The sequence below is a fragment of the Panthera onca genome, chromosome A2 (assembly GCF_046562875.1).
Source record: "Panthera onca isolate mPanOnc1 chromosome A2, mPanOnc1 haplotype 2, whole genome shotgun sequence".
NCBI lineage: Eukaryota > Metazoa > Chordata > Mammalia > Carnivora > Felidae > Panthera > Panthera onca.
Genome location: NC_138340.1, coordinates 52,979,429 through 53,000,307, shown reverse-complemented (window position 1 = coordinate 53,000,307; position 20,879 = coordinate 52,979,429). Strand labels below are relative to the sequence as shown.

Genomic DNA, 20,879 nt, shown 5'->3' with positions numbered 1-20,879 from the left:
CGTCTGCATAGCAAGCTAACTGCTTGTAATGAGTATTTATTTGAGGGGGGCTTCTAGCCACTAAAGCCTTTAGATAGCCTAAGCCCAAGGTGTCCCCCAGCATCACTGTTAATGGGCCTTTCTCTGCCTGTCTCTTTAATGCACTTTCACTTTGCCATGTATATTCTAGTGGCTGGGTTGCCCATGCGTTTTCCCACCATCCTTCACTGAGTGCTTGTCTGGTCTGCGGGATATTTTCTCTGGCAAACTCCTGCTCATCCTTCAAGACCCAGCCGGAGTACCATCTGCTCCGTTAAACGTCTCTGAATGGCATGTGACTTTGGGCAACTTGATATGCCACCTTTTTGCTTCCGTTTCCTCCTCTGTAAAATGAGACTCAATAAGAATACCTACTTCATAGGTAATTAGAAGGATGAAATGAATTCGTGTATATAAGCTTTGCAACACCAAATAAATGCTCCTCAGGGTTCCCTATCATCCTGATTATTAACTTTGGGTAGAATAGGTGGCTCTCTGTGCTTCCTCTGCACGTACATGCACTTCTGTTACTAACCATAAATTACAGGGTGGGAGGGCCTTGCAAATTCAGTGAAAAGTCTCCAGGATGGTCAAAACTACATAGATAAGGTTGCTCATGTGTTAAAGGAGGTGAGGTAGTGAGTGCACATTTCCCCCATTTTATAGTCATTCCAGGGAGTCTATCTTGGGATGGAGATTAGACTAGATGACTTAGGGTCCCCCTTCTAATGTAAAATCTTTCCTGCCTGAAGGAGCCTCTGTGTGTGGAAATACTGTGAATGGGTGGGAAGTCGGGGTCTGGGGAAGGGACAGGATAGGATGAGGGAACTGTAGTGACATCCTAAATCCATCTGACTTTCCTGCCCCTGCTCCCTAGCCCTGTCTGGTTCTAGACCAGCTCTATTCCCCCCCTGTAGACTCCAGCAAGTCTGGCCTTCTGCATGAACACACTGAGTACCCTGCATTAAACTGCTGGGGAAGTGGACCTGCTGCTTTGTCCCAGACCTCTCAGAATGAAGATTTGTTTCCTTACATGCATGAAAGCCCAGGGAGAAACTTGGCTTCGGTGTAACTGCATGCTGTTTCAGAGAGCCACCTTTGGCAGCTGCCCTGGAGCCCCATCAACTTTCCTCATTTTCATTTCTGCAGTGAGGTTTGTATTTTGGGGAAACCCACCCCTCTGTACATTCAGGAGGAAACCATTGGAGTTTCTGTTTTACGGAGCGGGGACACAGCAGCTTGAGGAATGTCTGCACCGCGGATCCAGGGGCTCCCGCTGTCAGCTCACCCAGGCTCCTCTGTACCTTTGAAGTGGAGGGCAAGCCTTTCATCTTCCCTCATTTTCACTTAATGACAGCCCAGCCTTTGATCAGCTCAGTTTTCCTCTTTCTTTTGCTTCCTAATGAGTCACTTGGAGGTAAGGAGAGACCTGAAGTGTAGGCCACAACTTTTATGAGCCCAGTGGTTGTTTGACCTTCATATCTTAAGTAAATACACCAGAGGACTCAGTCCTTCCTGGCCTTTCATTGATAAAATTTGCTCACTGGCTAATGTAAACTTTAAAAGAAAGGTGGAGGGGGGTAGACAGGATGGAGAGAAGTAGAGATGAAATGTAAGTAGCATCCCCTCCCCTAATATTTGAAGTTGTTTAATTTGGGGAACCCCCTTCATGTTCAAACTTGCCTATAAAACTCTGCATCATGGGGATGCATTGTGTTTGAGAAACACATCAAATTCTGCATGCTAGTGGAATATTTGTTTTCAGATTAACTGTTACAAGTTTTTAGTTTGTATTTAACAGTATCTTTTCTTGGCACTTGATAAGGATACAAAAAGTGCTTGGGGCACCTGGGTGGCTCAGTCGGTTGAGTGTCCAATTCTTGATTTTGGCTCAGTTCATGATCTCCTGGTTTGTGGGTTCAAGCCCCATGTTGGGATCTGTGCTGACAGTAAGGAGCCTACTTGGGGTTCTCTTTCTGTCCCTGTTTCTCTGCCCCTTCCCCACTCCCCTGCTCTCTGAAAATAAATATAAATAAACTTAAAAAAAATATAAGCAGGAGGACAAAAACCATAATTGTTTAAAAAGACTTCTCTCTCTCACTCTCTCTGCCTCTTTCCCCTGCTCACGTACTCTCTCTAAAGTAAAAAAATATGTATATAAAAAATAAAGTTTTCCTTGATGTAATACACTTTTTTGCATAAAGATCTTAAGATTTCCAATTAATGTTAAAACCTAGGAAACAAATCTGCAATAGTCCCTTCACAAAGCTACTCTCAGATTCACATAGTGTTTGGTGATGCTGTATGCTATTACCATACCTCTGTTTGTAATGTAAAACAAAAATACATTTTGGTATTAAATACTGTTATCGAAAGATGAAATTAACTGTGTGCCTCTCCAGTAAATCTGCAATAAATGGTTTAATACTCTCTCGGGCTAGTTAGTGTACTTTTAGACTTCAAGTACAATAGTGTTTTAGTTTTTAGTTGGGGAATGCAAACATTTTTCAGTCATAGCTTATGTAAACTATAATTACTGAGTAAAATTTTTCCATAAAAGGACCAAAATATACTGCATGCTATGAAAAAAAAAAAAAACTAACATAACTGCATATTAGCTTGACACTAATTTAATGAAGGATGTTATATTATAATTGTTTAGGATTGGTTTATTTCAACATAGGGTGGATTTCATTTGAGTCTGTTTTAAATCACTGTTAAGAATTTTTATTTTATAAGTACGTATTATTGAGATATTTGATATTTGTTCTTTACAACTCAGATGTTACCCGGGAAACACCTATGAAATGAATTTTTTTTTTTTTTTTTTTACATTTATTCACTTTTGAGAGACAGAGAGAGACAGAGCACAAGTGGGGGAGGGACAGAGAGAGAGAGAGACACAGAATCCGAAGCAGGCTCCAGGCTATGAGCTTCAGCACAGAGTCTGACACAGGGCTCGAACTCACAAACCACGAGATCATGACCTGAGTCATGATGAAATGTAAGTAGCATTACTTACATTGGACGCTTAACCGACTGAGCCACCCAGGCACCCCTGTGAAATGAGTTTTGATTATTCACGGACAGTTGGAAAATCTTAGCATACTTCCTGCAACTAAAACAATAGATATCTCTATTATTTTATTTAAAGAAAATGAGTTTTGGCATACTGAAATTTTTCTCCAGCAATAAAAAGAATTTCATTAGAATATTAAAAATGTCATAACAAAAATGTGGATGTAGAAAGCTCATTAGCCTTTGTTAGATCACTTTGGAGAACCTAAAATATAGACTCACACTGCTAACTCAATCTTTATTTTTCCTCTTTTATCTTGATAAGGTAGAAAAAGAGTATAGCTTTCAGCTTTTCCAGTTTGCATGGTTTCTCAGTTTATAAAGATCTTTCCTTAAAGCACCTCTTGGACTTGCCTCTTCACTACCCTCGTAGATGTGAATGTTGTTGACCCCCACACCTTACACGTGTGTCACTGCCCTACCCCCGCGCTCAGGTGTGTCCATCCCAGAAGCGCCTGAAGATTGCCTTTGCCGCGTCAACACTTATGTGGCTCCCTATCAGTTGCTTGTCATACCTAAACACTCTGTCTGTGTTATCTGACCCATCTATCTATTTAGCTTTAACTCCTTACCACTAGAAGGAATGAGCCCTTCATAACAGTTAGATTGACCTTGTGCACACGTGCACACATATGATGTCATCCTTGCTCTCTCCATTTACTCATGCACCTGTCCCCTCCTGGAATGCCCATACCCATCATTTCAAGTGTCCAAATCCTACTTATTTTTCAAATCCTTGTTCTTAACTGGTACAGCTAAAATTAATGCCCTCCTTTTACAAGATGCCCATAGCTGCTGCTGCTTTTTTTGATGTGCTAAGTTTATCTTCAAATTAATATTTGAACATTTTCTTCATTTTAATTCCTAATGTAGGAATTGTTGATAGGTAGAACCTACATAATCAAAAGCGCTTTGTGATCCTCTATTATTATTATTATTATTATTATTATTATTAATTTTTAAGTTTATTATCTTGAGAGAGTGAGAAAGAGAGAGCATGGGAGGGGCAGAGATAGTAGAGGGGGAGAGAGAGAATCCCAAGCAGGCTCCACACTGTCAGTGCAGAGCCAGATGTGGGGCTCGAACTCAAAAACGGTGAGATTGTGACCTCAGCTGAAATCAAGAGTCAGATGCTTAACTGACCGAGCCACCCAAGTGCCTCCTACAAGTTACTTTATAAAAGACTATAGCAGTTATAGCAAAAAAAAGTGAGTATAGATAAAACACTGACAGGATGCTTATGCTAGGTGAATCTAGGTATAGGAAGTGGGATATTCATTGTCCATTCAACTTTCAGTAGCTTAACATTTTTTTTTTTTTTGAAATAAAAAGTTGGGAAAAAATTACTCCTGTATTTAACTCTTTCACTAATAAAGTTTACAGAATGTTACTTTGAGTGGCTCATTTTATTACAGTCTTCATGGTTGTTAGGCACTTGAATTATGTCCATGCCTGAGTTCTTAATGTTGCTGTCACTCTCTCAGTATCGTGTGCCACTCTCTCAGTATTTGAACTTTGTGTCCTGTTTTAATCCTTGGAAAATTCACTCAGTGACTTCTGAAACCAGCATGTTTCATGATAAGTAATACAGTGAGTTAATGCATCTCTGTGGGATAGCAGAATATTTGACTTAGGGTATTTGTTACATCCTAGCTACCTGCCTGCTTTAGCTCTGTTGAGGGAGTTTGGAGCTGATAATGAGATTTCATGTTTGGAATAGGTAGGCCTGTATGTGACCATCAACAGTCCGTATGCCAGTTTGTGTAAGAATTTTGTATCGGTTCCTGGGAGCCTGCTCTTACTCCTCAGGGTCTGGACTAGAATATATTGCAGAGAACAAGATTGCCTATTTATCTTTGGAGACCCTAGCAAACATGGTGGTATTGGTCAAAAATCTGTACCTTTTGGGGGCACCTGGGTGGCTTAGTCAGTTAAGCGTCCAACTCTTGATTTCATCTCGGGTTGTAATCTCACGGTTTTGGGGATTGAGGCCGTGTTGGGCTCTGCGTTGACAGCACGGAACCTGCTTGGGATTCTCTCTCTCTCTCTCTCTCTCTCTCTCTCTCTCTCTCTGCCCCTCCCCTCCTTGTGCTCCCTCTCTCTCCAAAATAAATAAAGAAAGTTAAAAAAAAAATCTGTAGCTTTTGAGTTGGAGGCAGACAGTACTAGAATGTCACTCAGGACAGCCGTGTCAGCTCTACCAGATGGTGTCAGAACAGATATTCTTGGGGCTGGGGGTGGCAGGGTGCCTGTGGGTTGGGTTTTGAAAGTGGAGATGAATATGAATTGGTCCAGAGGAATTCTGAATGCATCTTAGTGGGGAGAAATGTGCATGGAAGCAAGCATACTGAGTTGAGAGTGTGCCTGGGAAGGAAGAGGTGCTATTTTACTGAGCACCAACTATGTGTTAGGCACTGTGCCAGGTTTCTTGTTTAATCTTTGAAATAGCTCAGGGTCCATGTGTAGGTTCATACGGGCATTTTCACACATATGGAAACAGTTGTAGGAAGTCAGGTAGCTGCCCCAGGATCATCTGCTGGCTCCTGGTGGGGCAGATTGGGAACGCTCACACACCCATGCTCCTTGACACGGTGTCTCCTGACCTTCTCAGTTAGTTAGTGGAAACTATATGTGCTAACTTGATGAGAAGAGAGGAGTTCTCATGAATAGTGAGAGTGACGTTTGGAGAAGTCTCCTTTTCCCCCACCATCCCATCCTTTAAATGGGACTGTCAACTGATGGAATTAGACACATAGTATATAATACATGGCCTCTTCTGGACTGGAAACTTCCTATAAGTTTTCAGTGCTTCTGACAACAATCTCTCAAGGTAGATGAAGAAATGGGGGTTCACCTCTTGCACTGTTGGTGGGAATGCAAACTGGTGCAGCCACTCTGGAAAACAGTGTGGAGGTTCCTCAGAAAATTAAAAATAGACCTACCCTATGACCCAGCAATAGCACTGCTAGGAATTTACCCAAGGGATACAGGAGTGCTGATGCATAGGGGCACTTGTACCCCAATGTTTATAGCAGCACTCTCAACAATAGCCAAATTATGGAAAGAGCCTAAATGTCCATCAACTGATGAATGGATAAAGAAATTGTGGTTTATATACACAATGGAGTACTACGTGGCAAGGAGAAAGAATGAAATATGGCCCTTTGTAGCAACGTGGATGGAACTGGAGAGTGTGATGCTGAGTGAAATAAGTCATACAGAGAAAGACAGATAACCATATGTGTTCACTCTTATGTGGATCCTGAGAAACTTAACAGAAACCCATGGGGGAGGGGAAGGAAAAAAAAAAAGAGGTTAGAGTGGGAGAGAGCCAAAGCATAAGAGACTCTTAAAAACTGAGAACAAACTGAGGGTTGATGGGGGGTGGGAGGGAGGGGAGGGTGGGTGATGGGTATAGAGGAGGGCACCTTTTGGGATGAGCACTGGGTGTTGTATGGAAACCAATTTGACAATAAATTTCATATATTGAAAAAAAAAGAAATGGGGGTTCAAGAGAAGTGAAGAGACATTGCTAAGATCATACCTTTTTCTGATTCCAAAGCCCACTTATACTGAGTTTCTCTGCACATGGCTAGTGTGGTCAGGGGTACAGGAAGAAGCGAGACACTCGTGGCCCTGTGCTTGGTGTTGCAAAGAGAGCTGGGCATGAGTAAACTCTTCTATAGGCATACTGTAATGAGTCCATTCCAAAGATTATGGGAAATCAGAGGAAGCACAAGTTTAATTTTCCAGTCCCACCTTTCCCTCCCAGAATTGTCTTTTTTTTTTTTTTCCTTCCTTAGTGGTCAGTGACTGATTCTAAGACTTAACTCTCCCAGAGCCCCTGCCCCAGTCAAACCCTCCAGAATTCCCTTCAAGTAAAGAATGTTATTAACATACTATCTTTGATGTTTAACCTGTTGCATTTTAAAGGGCTTAAAGAGAGAGTTTCTTTGGGAATTTTTACCCGCTTACATTAACCACTTATGTTTACTATTTTCCCACAGCTTAATTTCTCTATTTTAATGCACGTCCCTCATGAGGCAGTTCAACTGTTGAAGAGGTTAGAACAAGCCTTTAAAAAAATTTTTTTTAATGTTTATTTATTTTTGAGAGAGAGAGGGAGGGAGGGAGAGGGGCAGAGAGAGCGGGAGACACAATCCGAAGCAGGCTGCATACTCCAAGCTGTCAGCACAGAGCCCGACACAGGGCTTGAACCCACAGACTCATGGGCTGTGAGATCATGACCTGAGGCAAAGTCGGCCGCCTGCCCAACCAACTGAGCCACCCAGGTGCCGCAGAGCAAGCCTTTTTTTGCTTTACTTTGCTTTACTTTTTTGCTTTACTTTTTTTTGCTTTACTTTGTTCAGCGATTCCTTCCAAGCATGTATGAGCTCTACCATGGAGGAAATTGAGCCTGATTCTAATACCATCTGTAAAAACTTTACTTCCATAATTCTCCTCATTAACAGTAACATGTCACCAAAGTGGGTTTTCTGGTAAATACAGTGAAGAATTTCTGCTGTTAAAAACAGGGCCTTTTCCATTAGGAGGGTTCTGTATGCCTGGCACTAAAAGTTTCTTGAGCTGCCTCTGGGGTCATGCGTTGGTGCCAGGATCTCAGATAGGGATTTGTGAGGACACGTGACACATTGTATCCATGTTCTAATATCCGGGCAGACACAGCCCTTCCGGCCTCACCGGTACAGGAAAGCAGGGCTCACACTCTGAAACTCAGCTTCCTGATTGACTCTGGACTCCCTGCAGAGCCGTAGCCTAGGATTGGAGGACCAAGAGTAGAAGCTGGTGTGGTCGTTGGTCTGGCTCAGGAAACGGAGGACGTGGTCAATTGTTTGATCTTTTTGAGTCCCAGTTATGATTTAGAAAGCCAAAACCCGACTTGGAACTGAGATCTGCTGATCTTCCCTAATTATGTCATTGTTAGATAACTGAGTTTTTCTTTGAGCTGAAGTGACATTTATAATAAGACATTAATTTCACTTCTCTTACTTTGTGATAATTTCCCCCAGATTCCAGTATTGCGTAATCCATGAAGAAGGTACAGTTAACTTGTAAATTGAATTCAGTAGAGCAAATGATAGTGCATGGATTTTCTTTCTTTTCTTTTTTTTTAACAACAAACACAACAAAATTATTTTAAGTGGTATAAAACTTGTTAAATGAATAGCAACATATGGGTGTGAATATAATAATTTTTAATTGACTTTAATATATCTTCAGCTAGTTAGTACTTTTTGATATTTAGATTAACCTTTCCTAAACATTTTATTGTCTGTTCAGAATGGAGATTGAGAATTCCAGACATTTTACTATTCCCCTGCGGTTCTTTTTTTAACCCTTCCTGCTCTAATCCCTATGGAATTACAGATGTTTAAAACCATTAAGGATTGTAGGGGAGCTTGGGTGGCTCAATTGGTTGAGTGTCCCGCTCGTGATTTTGGCTCAGGTCATGATCCCAGGGTGGAGGGATTGAGCCCTATGTAGGGCTCCTCACTGAGCATGGAGTCTGCCTAAGATTCTCTTTCTCTCTCCCTCTCCCTCCCTTTCCTCCTTACCCCTACTCATGCCTCTCTCTAAAATAAAAATTAAAATAGTAAAGTGAAATAAAATAAAATAATAAAACAAAACTATTAAGAGTTGTGGACATCCTCCACCCTGATAATACCAGCCACACTGGCATTGTCTGGGAGCAGGTGCCAGCCAGACTTGCTGAATTGTAATCTGGGTGAACCCCCCACCTGCTCTGCAGGGACTCTCCCCTTTACCTGTCTTCTTCCCACTTCTTTTCCTTAACCTGTAAAGAATCCTGCATATCTAAAAAGAATATGAAAATGGGGGAATCTGAATGCCTGGCTTATCCTTCCAGCTCTTCTGTGGATCAGCTTTATGACCTAAGCAATTCACTTAATTCTTGACACATTAATCTCCTTAGCTGCAGTTAGGGAATCATTCTTAACCTTCTTCCCTTATGGGACCGTAGTGAGGAAAAACCGGAATAATCACATTTTTAAATGCTTTAAAAATAAAATATACTTGGCGTAAGATACAGGAAACCTCTGACAAAGTGTAACATTTACAGGATTATTTGAAATTCTGATTACGAAGGCGTATGTATGTTGCAACGCCACATTTTACTATGTTTTGTTAATCCTTAGTTATATTATTAGCAGTCAGTAATATGCTGTAAGGGTTTTTTCTTTCTTTTTTTTTCTTTTTTCCTCAACAATCTCCTTGTTGCCCTAAAGAAAAGCCCAGAGCCGCTCAAATGATGCTCAGCTGGGGGTCTGCACTCACACGGCTTCCCCTGCCTGGCTGGCTGCATCCGAGTAACCTTTTGCTGAGATTTGGCCTCCAGATGTGACATGGGGCTCTGCAAGTCTCCAGCTGCGGCTCTGAGCTGCTGAGAGCGGCTGTGGGAAAGGGGTGGGGGCGAGGGGGCGTGGTCACTGCCCTGTAGAATCGCTGGTAATCCTTGCACCGCTGGCAGACGCTACGTCACGTCTTTTATCTCTTCTGGCTCGCCCGGGTTTCATCATGTTGCCTAACAGCCCTCCTTTAAAAAAAGAAAAAAGGGAACCAGAATGGGGAGAGCCACCAGTTGAACTGTGTGAAAGAGGTTGACTTCACGGTCTTCTCTCCAGCTGCTGGTCCCTGAGACAAAGAAGTATTATTTGAAAGAAAATGAATATGCCGCGGCCGCTGCCCTGCACGGTCCTGAGCGTGAGGGGAGAGCAGTTGTTTTATCTGGGTGCCTCTCGCCAGTAGAGTGATGTCAGTCTGCTCCCCCTGGGCTGTGGTCAGACAGGAGACGGTCCCACGTAGCCGAGAGGCTTTTGGTGGGGGGTGGGAACCAAGCTGTGGGGTTTTTTTTTTTTTGTTTGTTTTTTTTTGATTTAGGTTCAAACATGATAAAAGGGATGGGGAAGGGAGTAGAACCTAAAGTCTTAAACACAGCAACGATTTAAATTGTGGAAGAAAGGTTTTGAGTATGGAAGGCAATACAGATTTTTGTGGAAAATCTGCCCTTGTTAAGGGTAAGGGCAAGATAACTTTTTTTAGTACACTCGTACCTTCCCCTTCTCCGTAAACACAAAGACACTGTCATTTCAGCCTTGTGCTGTTTGACTAATCTCCATAAAATGATAGTCAATACCATGATTTTCATGAATTCCTCGTGAGGCAGGCCACAGTCTTGAATGCAGTCACAAATCCTCGTGTGGCGATTGGCTTACAGAGCTGGTGAAGCGATGCGGTGACCGGGAGCTGAGGGACCCGGGTTCCAAAGCTGCCTCTGCTTTTCCCTGGAATCCCTTATGGTCACTGAAACAAATTAGTTGTCTCACCTCCATGTTGAAGACCTTGGCCTTCATCATCCCGTTGTATGAGGGTCGAATCTGCATTTTGTGGACCAGATGATAGTTATTTCCAGTTTCAGCGTACTAACTACAGTGCTCTTAGGGTATTTGAATACGTGAGTGAAACTTGACCACTGAGAATTGGAAGTCTCCTTGATTTTTAATCACATCCCCTTCAAGGATGAAGTAAATTAGTTAAGCATACATAGTGGAATCACTTTTTTCTTCTATTGTGTAAGGTGTGTCCTATAAAAGTTGAGTATTTCTTCATCGGCAGCTAAAGTATGACTTAACTTTGGAAGATAGCCCTTACGTAAAATGGAGGAGACATTTAGAGCAAAAGTTAAGCCATTAAGGTGGTATAATCAAATCACTTAATTTTACAAATGAAGAAACAGGCTAATGAGACCAGTGCTGTTTTGAAGGCCCTCCAGTTTGGTTCCATATTGTATCCAGTCTAAGACCAACCATTATTTCACGTCCCACTAAGAAAGAAACTGTCTCGCTTTTGAAAATATGCTAATTGAATGTAAGACAAACTTTAAGCTCAGCTATATTAAAATGTAGGAAGTAAAGAGTCTTAGAATCTGTGCAGGATTCTGAAACTAGGCCACATGTCCCTGGGTCTTGTCCCCATGCCTTGCTTTCCCTCCACCGTATTCTGACTAGAAAGCAGAATTTTCTTCTGATATTTCACCAGAATCATTATATGGCACATCATAAAGCTAAGCGGTTTTCTTTATCTTTCTGTTCAACTCTTTTTTTTCCCCATCGAAATTAATAGATGCTGATTTTTATGAAATTTTGGGCCAAAAATCTTTGCTCATCTCCAGTTGGAAGACATATTTAAGAAATATTTTTGATCCCTATGTTAGAACTGCCACCAGGACTGAGAACAGCAGTTATGTAATCTTCGCATGTGTTGGGCATTTTCTTAGTAACCCATCCCTATATAAAGAGGCCAAATGCATTTTAAAAACTAAACTTCCTTTGTTACAATCATATATATATTTTTTTAAAGTTGACAATCCTAGTGAGACCAGCTTGAGAAACTTAAAACACTGAGTTCCTTGGATCTCCTTTCTCCTGTTTATTTCTGAAAAAGATACTTTTCTTTTTCAGTTACCAAATCATTGTGAAATTTAGAATATACGCTAATTCAAGTGCAAAAAGTCTTTTACACCTCAGATTAAGTTCCTTTTGTTGTGTATTCTTTCCTTCCCTGCATGTGGTCAGAGTCTGTTAGGTCATTTGCTTTTTCACAGCACTTCACACAGCCCTCAGCATGCAAGGGGGGCTCACACAAGGTCTGATTAAAAGCTGAGCTGGACCTTAATAGAACCCTTGGTGAAGGGTTCCCTTGGTGAATCCAAGTGCCTACCTGACCTGTTTTTGCTTAAATTAATAGTTTTTTTTAAAAACTACCCAACTTTAACATTGTAGAGAGCTGTAGCTATAATAACACAAGGTTTATTTTCATTCCAGGGAAAATTAATGGATGCTTGTTCTCATTGAACAGTTCAGTGTGAAAAACTTGAGATAGGAAAGGAACTAATGATACTGGAGTCTTTTGTCATCTACTTATAAATATTTTTTTTATTTTTTAGTGGTGAGGGTAACAGCTTTAGTAGAGATATTCACATACCAATACAATTCACCCATGTAGCATATACAGCCCAGTGGTTTTGAGTATATTCACAGATTGTTCAACTTTCACCACAATCCATTTTAGAGCATTTTTTAAAATCTCTATTTATTTATTTTTGAGAGAGAGTGGGCAGGGGGGCAGCGAGAGGGAGACACAGAATCTGAAGTGCAGGCTCCAGGCTCTGAGCTGTCAGCACAGCTGGGTGTGGGACTCGAACCCACGAATCGTGAGATCATAACCTGAGCTGAAGTGGATGCTTAACCGACTGAGCCACCCAGCCCCCGCCTCCCCCAATCCATGTTAGAACATTTTCATCACTCCCAAAAGAAACCCTCCACTCCCTGGCAGTCACTTCCCATTGCTCCTCCTCGCAGCCTCCAGAACGAATCTATTTTTTGTGTCTTTAATTTGCCTATTCTGGACATTTCATGTAAATGGAATCAGTAGCAGCCCTTTGTGTCTGGCTGCCTTCACTGAACGTACTATTTTCTAGGTTCATCCATGTTGCAGCATGAATCCGTACTTCATTGCTTTTTATGGCTGAATAATGTTCCATCTTCTGGATAGACATGTTTTGTGTACCCGCTTGTCAGTTGGGGGACATTTGGGTTTTTGGCTATTATGAATAATGCTGTGAACATTCATGTATAAGTGTTTATATGAATATATGTTTTAATTTCTCCTGGTTGTATGCCTCCGAGTGAAATTGCTGGGTCATGTGGTAACTCGATGTTTTACCATTTGGGGAACTTCCCAAAATTGTTTTCCATGGCAGTCGCACCATTTTATGTTCATACCAGCAGTGCACAAAGGTTCCAAACGCCGCACGTTCTTGTCAACACTTGTTCTTTTCTGTCTTCTGATGAGCCCTCCTGGTGTGTGTATAGTGGTGTCTCATTGTGGTTTTTATTTGTGTTTGATTTGTGATGGCAAATGATAGCCATCTTTCTTTGAGATGATAGATATCTTTGAGAAATGTCTATTTAGGTCTTTTCCTATTTTTATTTTTTAATTTTTTTAATGTTTATTTATTTTTGAGACATAGAGCACAAGTGGGGGAGGGGCAGAGAGAGAGGGAAACACAGAATCCCAAGCAGGCTCCAGGCTCTGAGCTTGGTCAGGACAGAGCCTGGCGCAGGGCTCGAACTCATCAACTGCGAGATCATGACCCAAGCCAGAGTCGAATGCTCAACTGACTGAGCCACCCTGGTGCCCCATAGATCTTTTCCTATTTTTAAATTGAGTTCTTTTTATTGCTGAGTTCTGAGAGTTTTTTTTTTAAATAATATTCTTAACTAAAACTTTTAATATTCTTTATTCTCACAACTTTGATCTGTAACATATCCTATAACTCTCTCACCTTGGCACCACATTGCCATGCCTCATTTATTCATTCAGTCAATGTTTACCATCCATTTACTATGTGGAAGGTATTGTGCTCTGCATTCTTGAGTATATGAAATGAATTAAATGTCTCCTGCTTCAAGGAGCATAAAACAAGGTAGGAAGGGAAGTATCATAGGGATAAATTTCTATGGGTATTCAGAAGAGATGACTTTATTTTTATTTTAGAGAGAGAGGTGTGTGTGCGTGCATGCACACACGTGTACACATGAGAGCCAGGGAGGGGCAGAGAGAGAGAGAGAGAGAGAGAGAGAATCTTAAGCAAGGTCCTTGCTCAACATGGAGCCCGACTTGAGGCTTGATCCCACAACCCTGGGATCATGACCTGAGCTGAAATCAAGAGCTGAATGCTCAACCCAAGAGAGATAGCTTTAAGATTGAGGAGTCAAGGAAGACAGTCTGCAGGAGGAGGCATTTTAAGTGGCCTTTGCGGGATACATAGGATTTAAGTGTAAGAAGAAGATTGGAGGAAGAAGCCCTGGGGTTAGAGAGTGAGGTCTTTGTGCTGTGGTGTCCAGTCTAGTTTAACCTCTAGGGCTGACATTCCCAGAGTTCACAAAGGGGGATACTAGGAGCAAAGGCTGGGAGGGTCATGGGACCACTTGTTGGTTATAAATGGAGAAGCAGCCTGCAGGGTATCTCATCAGTGACCTTCAAGTCCCCGCCATTTGGGGTTACAGTGGGTTGACCTAGCCAGAAAGCTGCTGTGGAAGACTGAGTTTACAGAAATGTGTAGGAGCATGGGGGTGGGGGTGAGTAAAATCGGCACAGCCGTGTTTCTGGCTTGGAGACAGACAAGTGCTTTAGAGGACACAGAGGTCTGTAGTGAAGAAATTTGTGTGAACTTTGTTTAATCTTGTGGTTTCCAAGTTGAGTTGACTATGGGTTCGCTTTTTAGTTTTTTAAACCTATGGCACCTGAGACACACACTGTGCCTTTTGCTGCCTTGGTTTGGTGTTAAACAAGGAGTAATTGCTTAGTAAATGTTGCCTGGTTCGTACTTGATCCATTACAGGGCCGTGGATCAGAGTTGGGTCGCTAATTCGGAGGGCTGCAGGAGAGTTAGGTGTTAGCTAGTCCAGCCCCTTGTTGGAGGCAGGACTTCGAGGGGAAGCGTGTGCCCATATTCTCCTGGTTCTAAATAAAGTGACAGTGTCCTGCCAGTGTCTTGACTCTCAGACTATGTGTTCTCATCGATTTTACTAAAATTATTTTAACCTTCCTTTGCCACTTATACAATAATAGTAGCAAATCCTACTTTATAATAAAAGGAGTCGGACTAGCGTCCTTGAGTGGAGGCCCCAAAATGAAGGTGTCTAACTGACCAGACCTGTTTCTGCACTTCTAACTGTGGATTCCTTCCCTTATACCTTCAGTTCCTCCGCTGTAAGCCACATGTGGGCCTTGCACAGCATTTACAAGGAGATGTCATTCTGATAGGCAGAGAGCACAGGTTCTTGTTTGCACTAAACCTGTTAACCCTGGGTAGTTCCCTGCATGTCTGGGCACACAGTTTTCTCTGTCCATTGAGGCAATCCAAGTGTACAAGGCCCCTCCTAGCACTAACAGCATGCATGTCCCCATTGTCTCTAGGGGGGTTGGTATAGTTTCATCACAGCCCCTCAGGGGGAAGGAACCACCCGTGGTTCCTCTGTGGGTCCTTTACCCTCCAGGTTAGAAATCCCAGTTTTCAAGGGATTCCTGTAGACTTTCTTCTCTCTGTATCAGACACCAGCGATTTCGGTCTTAAAGATAAGCGGGGCATTCGTTGGATGAATGTAGACTGCCAGCAAACACAAACAAGCTTATGTTAAGATGGAAATTGGGGAGTAGAGTGGGAACGTTGTTCTTACTGCAAGAGTTTTGCTTTTTGCTTAGCAGTGTATTCTAGTGTTGTGATGAGTGACTTTTTTTTGGGGGGGGGGGGGGATTTGAATTTGTTGCTGTGGTGGTAGGTTTCCATGGCAACTGCTGTTGTTCCACATCTGGCATCTGATAAAATGGTTCCCAAAGCCCAGGGGTCCACACAGAGCCGGACTACTCCTCCCCACAGAACCTGCCAAGGATGTGGAGAAACATAGGGTGGCGGGCATGGTGGCTCTCTGTGCCATGTTGAGGAGACTTGATTTGCAATTGCTGAGTTCCTGGGGGTTGTCATCAGGGCTGCTCCGAAAGTTAGCTGGGCTACTGATGTTTTACATTGGAAATTCCCCTTTCCTTTCTGTGGAGGAGGAGGGTACAAGAGAGGGGGGTGTATTTGGAAAGAATATTTTCTGATTTATCACAGTATAAATATTAGTTAGCATGGCTTTTTTGTTTGCTTTGTAAAATTTTTTTTAATTTTTTTTATTTTAGAGAGTGAGCGAGCACAAGTGGGGGAGAGAGGCAGAGGGGAAGAGGGAGAGAGAGAATCTTAAGCAGGCTCCACACTTAGTGCAGAGCCTGATGTGGGGCTCAGTCTCACAACCCTGGGATCATGATCTGAGCCAAAGTCCAGAGTTGGATGCTCAACCAACCAAGCCACCCAGGCTCCCCTGTTTGCTTGCTCCTTTCAATCAAAAATTCATAAATAGGAAGTAGAGGACAAACAAAATCCTGCTGAATGTCTGAATGTGGCAGGGAAGCCTATGGCCTGTTTTTAGCTATTTCTTTGAAATGGAAAGTTCCAGTTTGCTTTGGGGCCAAAATCCCTAAAAGAAATCCTGCCTGGAGGTGTGTTATGGGGTCACTGTATATTTGCTAGTTTATATCTTGCTGACTCAATTGGCAAAAGTTTTATTTTTCCTGGTAAACATTCAGGAGGTTTTTCCTTCACTCCTTTCCCTAACAAAATCATATTTGTCATATGTGTATGAAGCAAACGACTGTTAAGCCTGTGCACACATCTGTGATGATACGAAAATTAGTGGTGGCAAACAAAGGTTTCCTGTCTTAGGTACCACAAGGTTTCGGATGAAGTTGACTTTATCCTAATATTTCTCTCAAATTGTGACCGAGTGGAAACAAAACTGGTCAGGCCTTAGAGACCAATAAGAATAGCACAACAAAAGGGTTATTATTTGTGAAAATCTTAGGTACCCCCCCCTCACCCATATGACTTAGAAAACTTGAAACTTTCTTTTCAAGTAATTATTACTCTTGTTTATAAACGTTAGAAGATATAAAACCTTTATTATAATAAAGGGTCATGCTTATTTTAGTTAATAATGAAGCACAGAGTTACTGCCTGCTGCAAAGCCTTTGTAATTACAGGAATGAAAAACACCAAGATTTGGAGTCAGGTCACAATGTGATTTCTAATTTGAGTGTTCAGCCTCGAAAATGTGTGAGAACTGCACCTGTGCAGGTCAAATCCTATGCAGGAACTTTGTGCTGATAATAGCCAAAACATATTTAATGTGCCATTTTTAGTGTTCTGTAAGAACGAAATGTTTATTTTTCATTAAACAATGTGTTTTTATTTCTTTTAACTTTTGGGGCAAATATGTGAATTATGAACCTATAAATTTTCCTCATTCTTAAAAAAAATAACATACCAAAAATGTAATAAAAATGTAGCAGGCAAGAAAAGTGAGTTTCTACTCAGGTTCTAATGAAGCCTGTGTTAGGTCATTCTCTTACAGGTTCGGGGTTGAAAAGACCTTTATTGTTTTAAATTAACTTTTGAGATGGTTTGTGGTCAATACTTTTACTGTTCTGTTACTTTATTTGTTACTTTTAATTTTAAACTCTACCCTAAAGAGTTATTGAAGAAATGGTCATTATGTGACATGATGGAGGGGTTAGCAATATATAAGTGTATCAAATCAACACATTGTACACCTTAAACTGGCAGTGTTGTATGTCAGTTACGTCTCAGTAAAGCTGGGAGAGGGGAATGAGTTATTGTGTAGAAAACCACATTTATGTAAAATGCCTTGTGCTTGGCAGCTAACCTTGCACTCAGGCCGTGTTCTGAGAATGGCAGGCAGCCTGTCATGTGCCAAAACTTTCCACGGGAGTCTTTTTGCAAGGGGTGGGTGGGGAAGCGGGGCGCTGCAGTGGGGTGTTTTTTCTGCTCATTGATGACGACGACCTCTCTCTTTGCGTAGGTGAAGCTGCTCTCAGGGGAGAACCCAGGATGCAGACCCTCCCTGTGGCATCTGCCCTCACCAGTCACCGCACAGGCCCCCCGCCCATCAGTCCCAGCAAGAGAAAGTTCAGCCTGGAGCAAGGGGACGATGGCCTGGACTGTGAAAACGACCATGCTTCCAAGATGAGTCGCATCTTCAACCCCCATCTGTAAGTTCCCTCTTTCTGAAGCGAGGGTCTTCTGGGGTTGGCTTCCGTGCATTCTGTGCTGGGGCCATGTTTCCCTGGCAACTTTGTGCCAGCTGTGAAGTGACGGATGAGCGATGCTTACCTGCCAGGCAGGAGATGAACTGATTGTAACCACTTGTGGAGAGGTGACCTCTTCTTTCCTTCCTCCTGACCCTGTGTGTGTGCTCCCGTGGATGTTAGCTTTCTCCTCCAGCATCTTGGGGGTGGGGTGGTTGACCGAAGACTGCCTTGTCTGGCCTGTACTGATGATGGTTGTTAGGAGAATCAATCTTTGGTGAATATCTTATGGGCCGGGAAATGGAAGGAAAGGTTAGCGACTAGACAGGCTTATGTAACATGTTTTGCTTGGGAGTCTAGAATTGTACGTGAAAAAGTACGGTAGTCCCCCCTCATCTGCGGGGGGGTATATGTTCCAAGACTCCCCGTGGATGCCTGATATGCAGACAGTACCAGACCCTGCATATGCTCTGTTTTTTCCTAGACATTCATATCTATGAGCAAGTTTAATTGATAAATTAGGCACAGTAAGAGATTGGTGACAGTCACTAATAATGGAACAGTTATAACTGTAAGCTGTAATAAAAGTTGTGTGAGTGTGCTCTCTCTCTCTCAGAATATCTATTGCACAGTATTCACCCTTCTTGTGATGATGGGAGATGCTAAATGAATGAGACGCGGTAAGGTGAATGACGTAGGCATTGGGAGGTCGTGTTAAGCTGCTGTTGACTTCTTGACAGTATATGTATTAATTCTCACCTTGTGTGCTCAGGGTAAAAACGTAAGACCTTCCTAAGGTGGGAAAGATGGTTTTTTGTGTTTGTGATAACGTGCTGCTCATCACTTCTGGCGTGTGAGCCTGTTGTAGCTGTTTGAGCACCAGTCCTCCGTCAGCCACCATCACTGTTTATGATCATCACATGAGCTGCTTCAACTCTCTGGGCCTCAGTTTCCTGACTTGTAACACAGAGGGGTTGAAATGAAAGTTCTCTGAATGTGTGCAGCGTGACCACATTCACATTAGGAAAACAGCTATGCTTCTGTGCGCCTTGTTGTGGGTTCCTCTTTGCCCTTTCTTCTTACTACGCATGCCCCACAAAGGGGGTCGAATGCTTTTTCACATGTTTTCAGGACTTGGAGACACCAGCCAGCTGCCCGGAGAGTCTGCTCTGGCAACTGTGTAGCCTGCTCTGGCAACTGTGTAGCCGTTAGGCGTTATCAGAGTGTGGGAGCTTGTCAGAGGGGGAGGTAGGCCTGATTATTAGAAGGCGTAGCTTTGTATATCCAGGTAAAAAGATCCTCCTCGTCCCCCGCCTTCCCTGGGCATGAATTAATGTTACATAATTATTCAAAATGCTTGGCTTCCCCAGTTCTGATTTCTGAGGATGCTGCTGTTTCTGGCAGGAACATGAGTGCTCAGAGAGTTCCTGTTTTCTCATTGGAGGAGACCTTGCGCAGTGAGAGGTAGCCGATAAGGCCAGCAGCCCTCTGCTGCCTCAGCGCCAGCAGCCCTGGGCATTCCATGCATTCCATCCCGCTTGGACTGTTGTGTTCAGTCATAAGACACACTGACAGAGGTATTTATCCTCAAATAAATCACTGTAGTGTTAGTCAGAGGCTGAGCTGCAGTCTGGAGCCCTGGAATTTGCTACAATCAGGAATCCAGAGACAAGGCACTCACTGCAAAACAATGAGCTCTCCCAGATAGGGAGAGGCTGGTCATTTAGATCCTGGGTGCTCAACTGTTTGTTCCTTCTTTTGTTATGAGGAATTTCTTCTTCTCCTTGTCCTCTTTCCTGAAACCCAAATAGACATTTGGGGTTTTTTTTGTTTGTTTGGTTTTGTTTTTGTTTTTGGACGGAGAGGGGAGGTGGCCCTGAAACGGTATATACTGTGAGCAAACATGCCTTGGTTTAAATTTCAATTTCTGCCACTTCCTTGGACCGTCACTTAATTTACCTGGGCCCAATATCCTTCTTTGTAAAATGGCAATGATATCAGTTCATGTGAGGGCTGCTGTGAGCTCGAGAACCACCATGTGCAAGGAGTCTGGTGCAGTGCGACACTCAGTTGATATTACTTTTACTATTAATAAGTCACTTATTCTGATATTGGTAACAGCAATAGAGAATAAAAATACTATTGTGGTGAGTTTAATGTCTGAGTGTGTGTGACTTTCAGTCAGAATGTCTTGGGCTTAAATTTCAGCTTCTTTATCTTTCAGTGGAAGTAATGGTAGTTGTTCCCTCACCGGATGGTTGTAAATGCAGCACGGGGCCAGTGGAGAGCACCCCCTGCCTGAGTCATCAGTAATATTATTATTACAGTGTTAAGGCAGTTAGAAAATGACTTCGTGATTCCTTGGGTCGTTGCACATATGAGCTTGAAGTATAGGTGACTATAAATAATTCATACTATGTTATAATTACATTGAGGACACTACAAATAATTTAAAGTGTGAATAGAATTGCTAGATTTCATGTGCAACTCAACAGTTGATGTCATCATGCAGAGTTTCAGGAATATAGAAATAGCAGCAGCCCCATGGGCCATCCTCCCTAGACTTATGGAAGAAAGGTGGTCAGTGTACGATCAGTTAATTCTGGCCTCTCTGTTCACCTGTGATAATTGTTCGTTTCAGCAATAGTAACAATGTTTCTGTTTGTATCCTCCAAGAGCCGAATGACAGATTTTGTACACAGATTGGAAAGATGCTGTATCTATTACTTCTTCATGTTGTAGGATATTTACTATTATTGTTTGATTTGGGGAAACATTTTCTCTTGGAGCTATGGCCTGTTCCCTCATTTTTATTTAATATACCTAAGGAATTTTTTTTATAATAAATTACAAACTGATACCTGTTTGGAGAAGAATGGTCTAGTATATTTGTCTCTTTAAGGAGATTACAAAATGATTTTTGCTTTCTGTCTTCTCAGTACGTGTTAATGTTGTGTAGTGAAAATGTGTTTTGTTTACTTTATCACTAAAGAAATCACAGTAATTCTGGGCATGGAGTGTAGTGTTGTTGAAAAACA

General features: G+C 42.3%; 1 protein-coding gene across 4 annotated transcripts in view; it reads left to right on the top strand.

Moving 5' to 3' along the window:
* Nucleotides 1-20,879, top strand: part of VGLL4 (vestigial like family member 4) — a 167,047-nt gene that overhangs the window by 107,042 nt on the left and 39,126 nt on the right. For all 4 annotated transcript variants that reach the window (XM_060631779.3, XM_078442747.2, XM_060631778.3 and 1 more), the window contains one exon: nt 17,616-17,805. In XM_060631779.3, the coding sequence (XP_060487762.1) occupies nt 17,616-17,805 (190 nt within the window). The remainder of the gene's footprint in view (nt 1-17,615; nt 17,806-20,879) is intronic.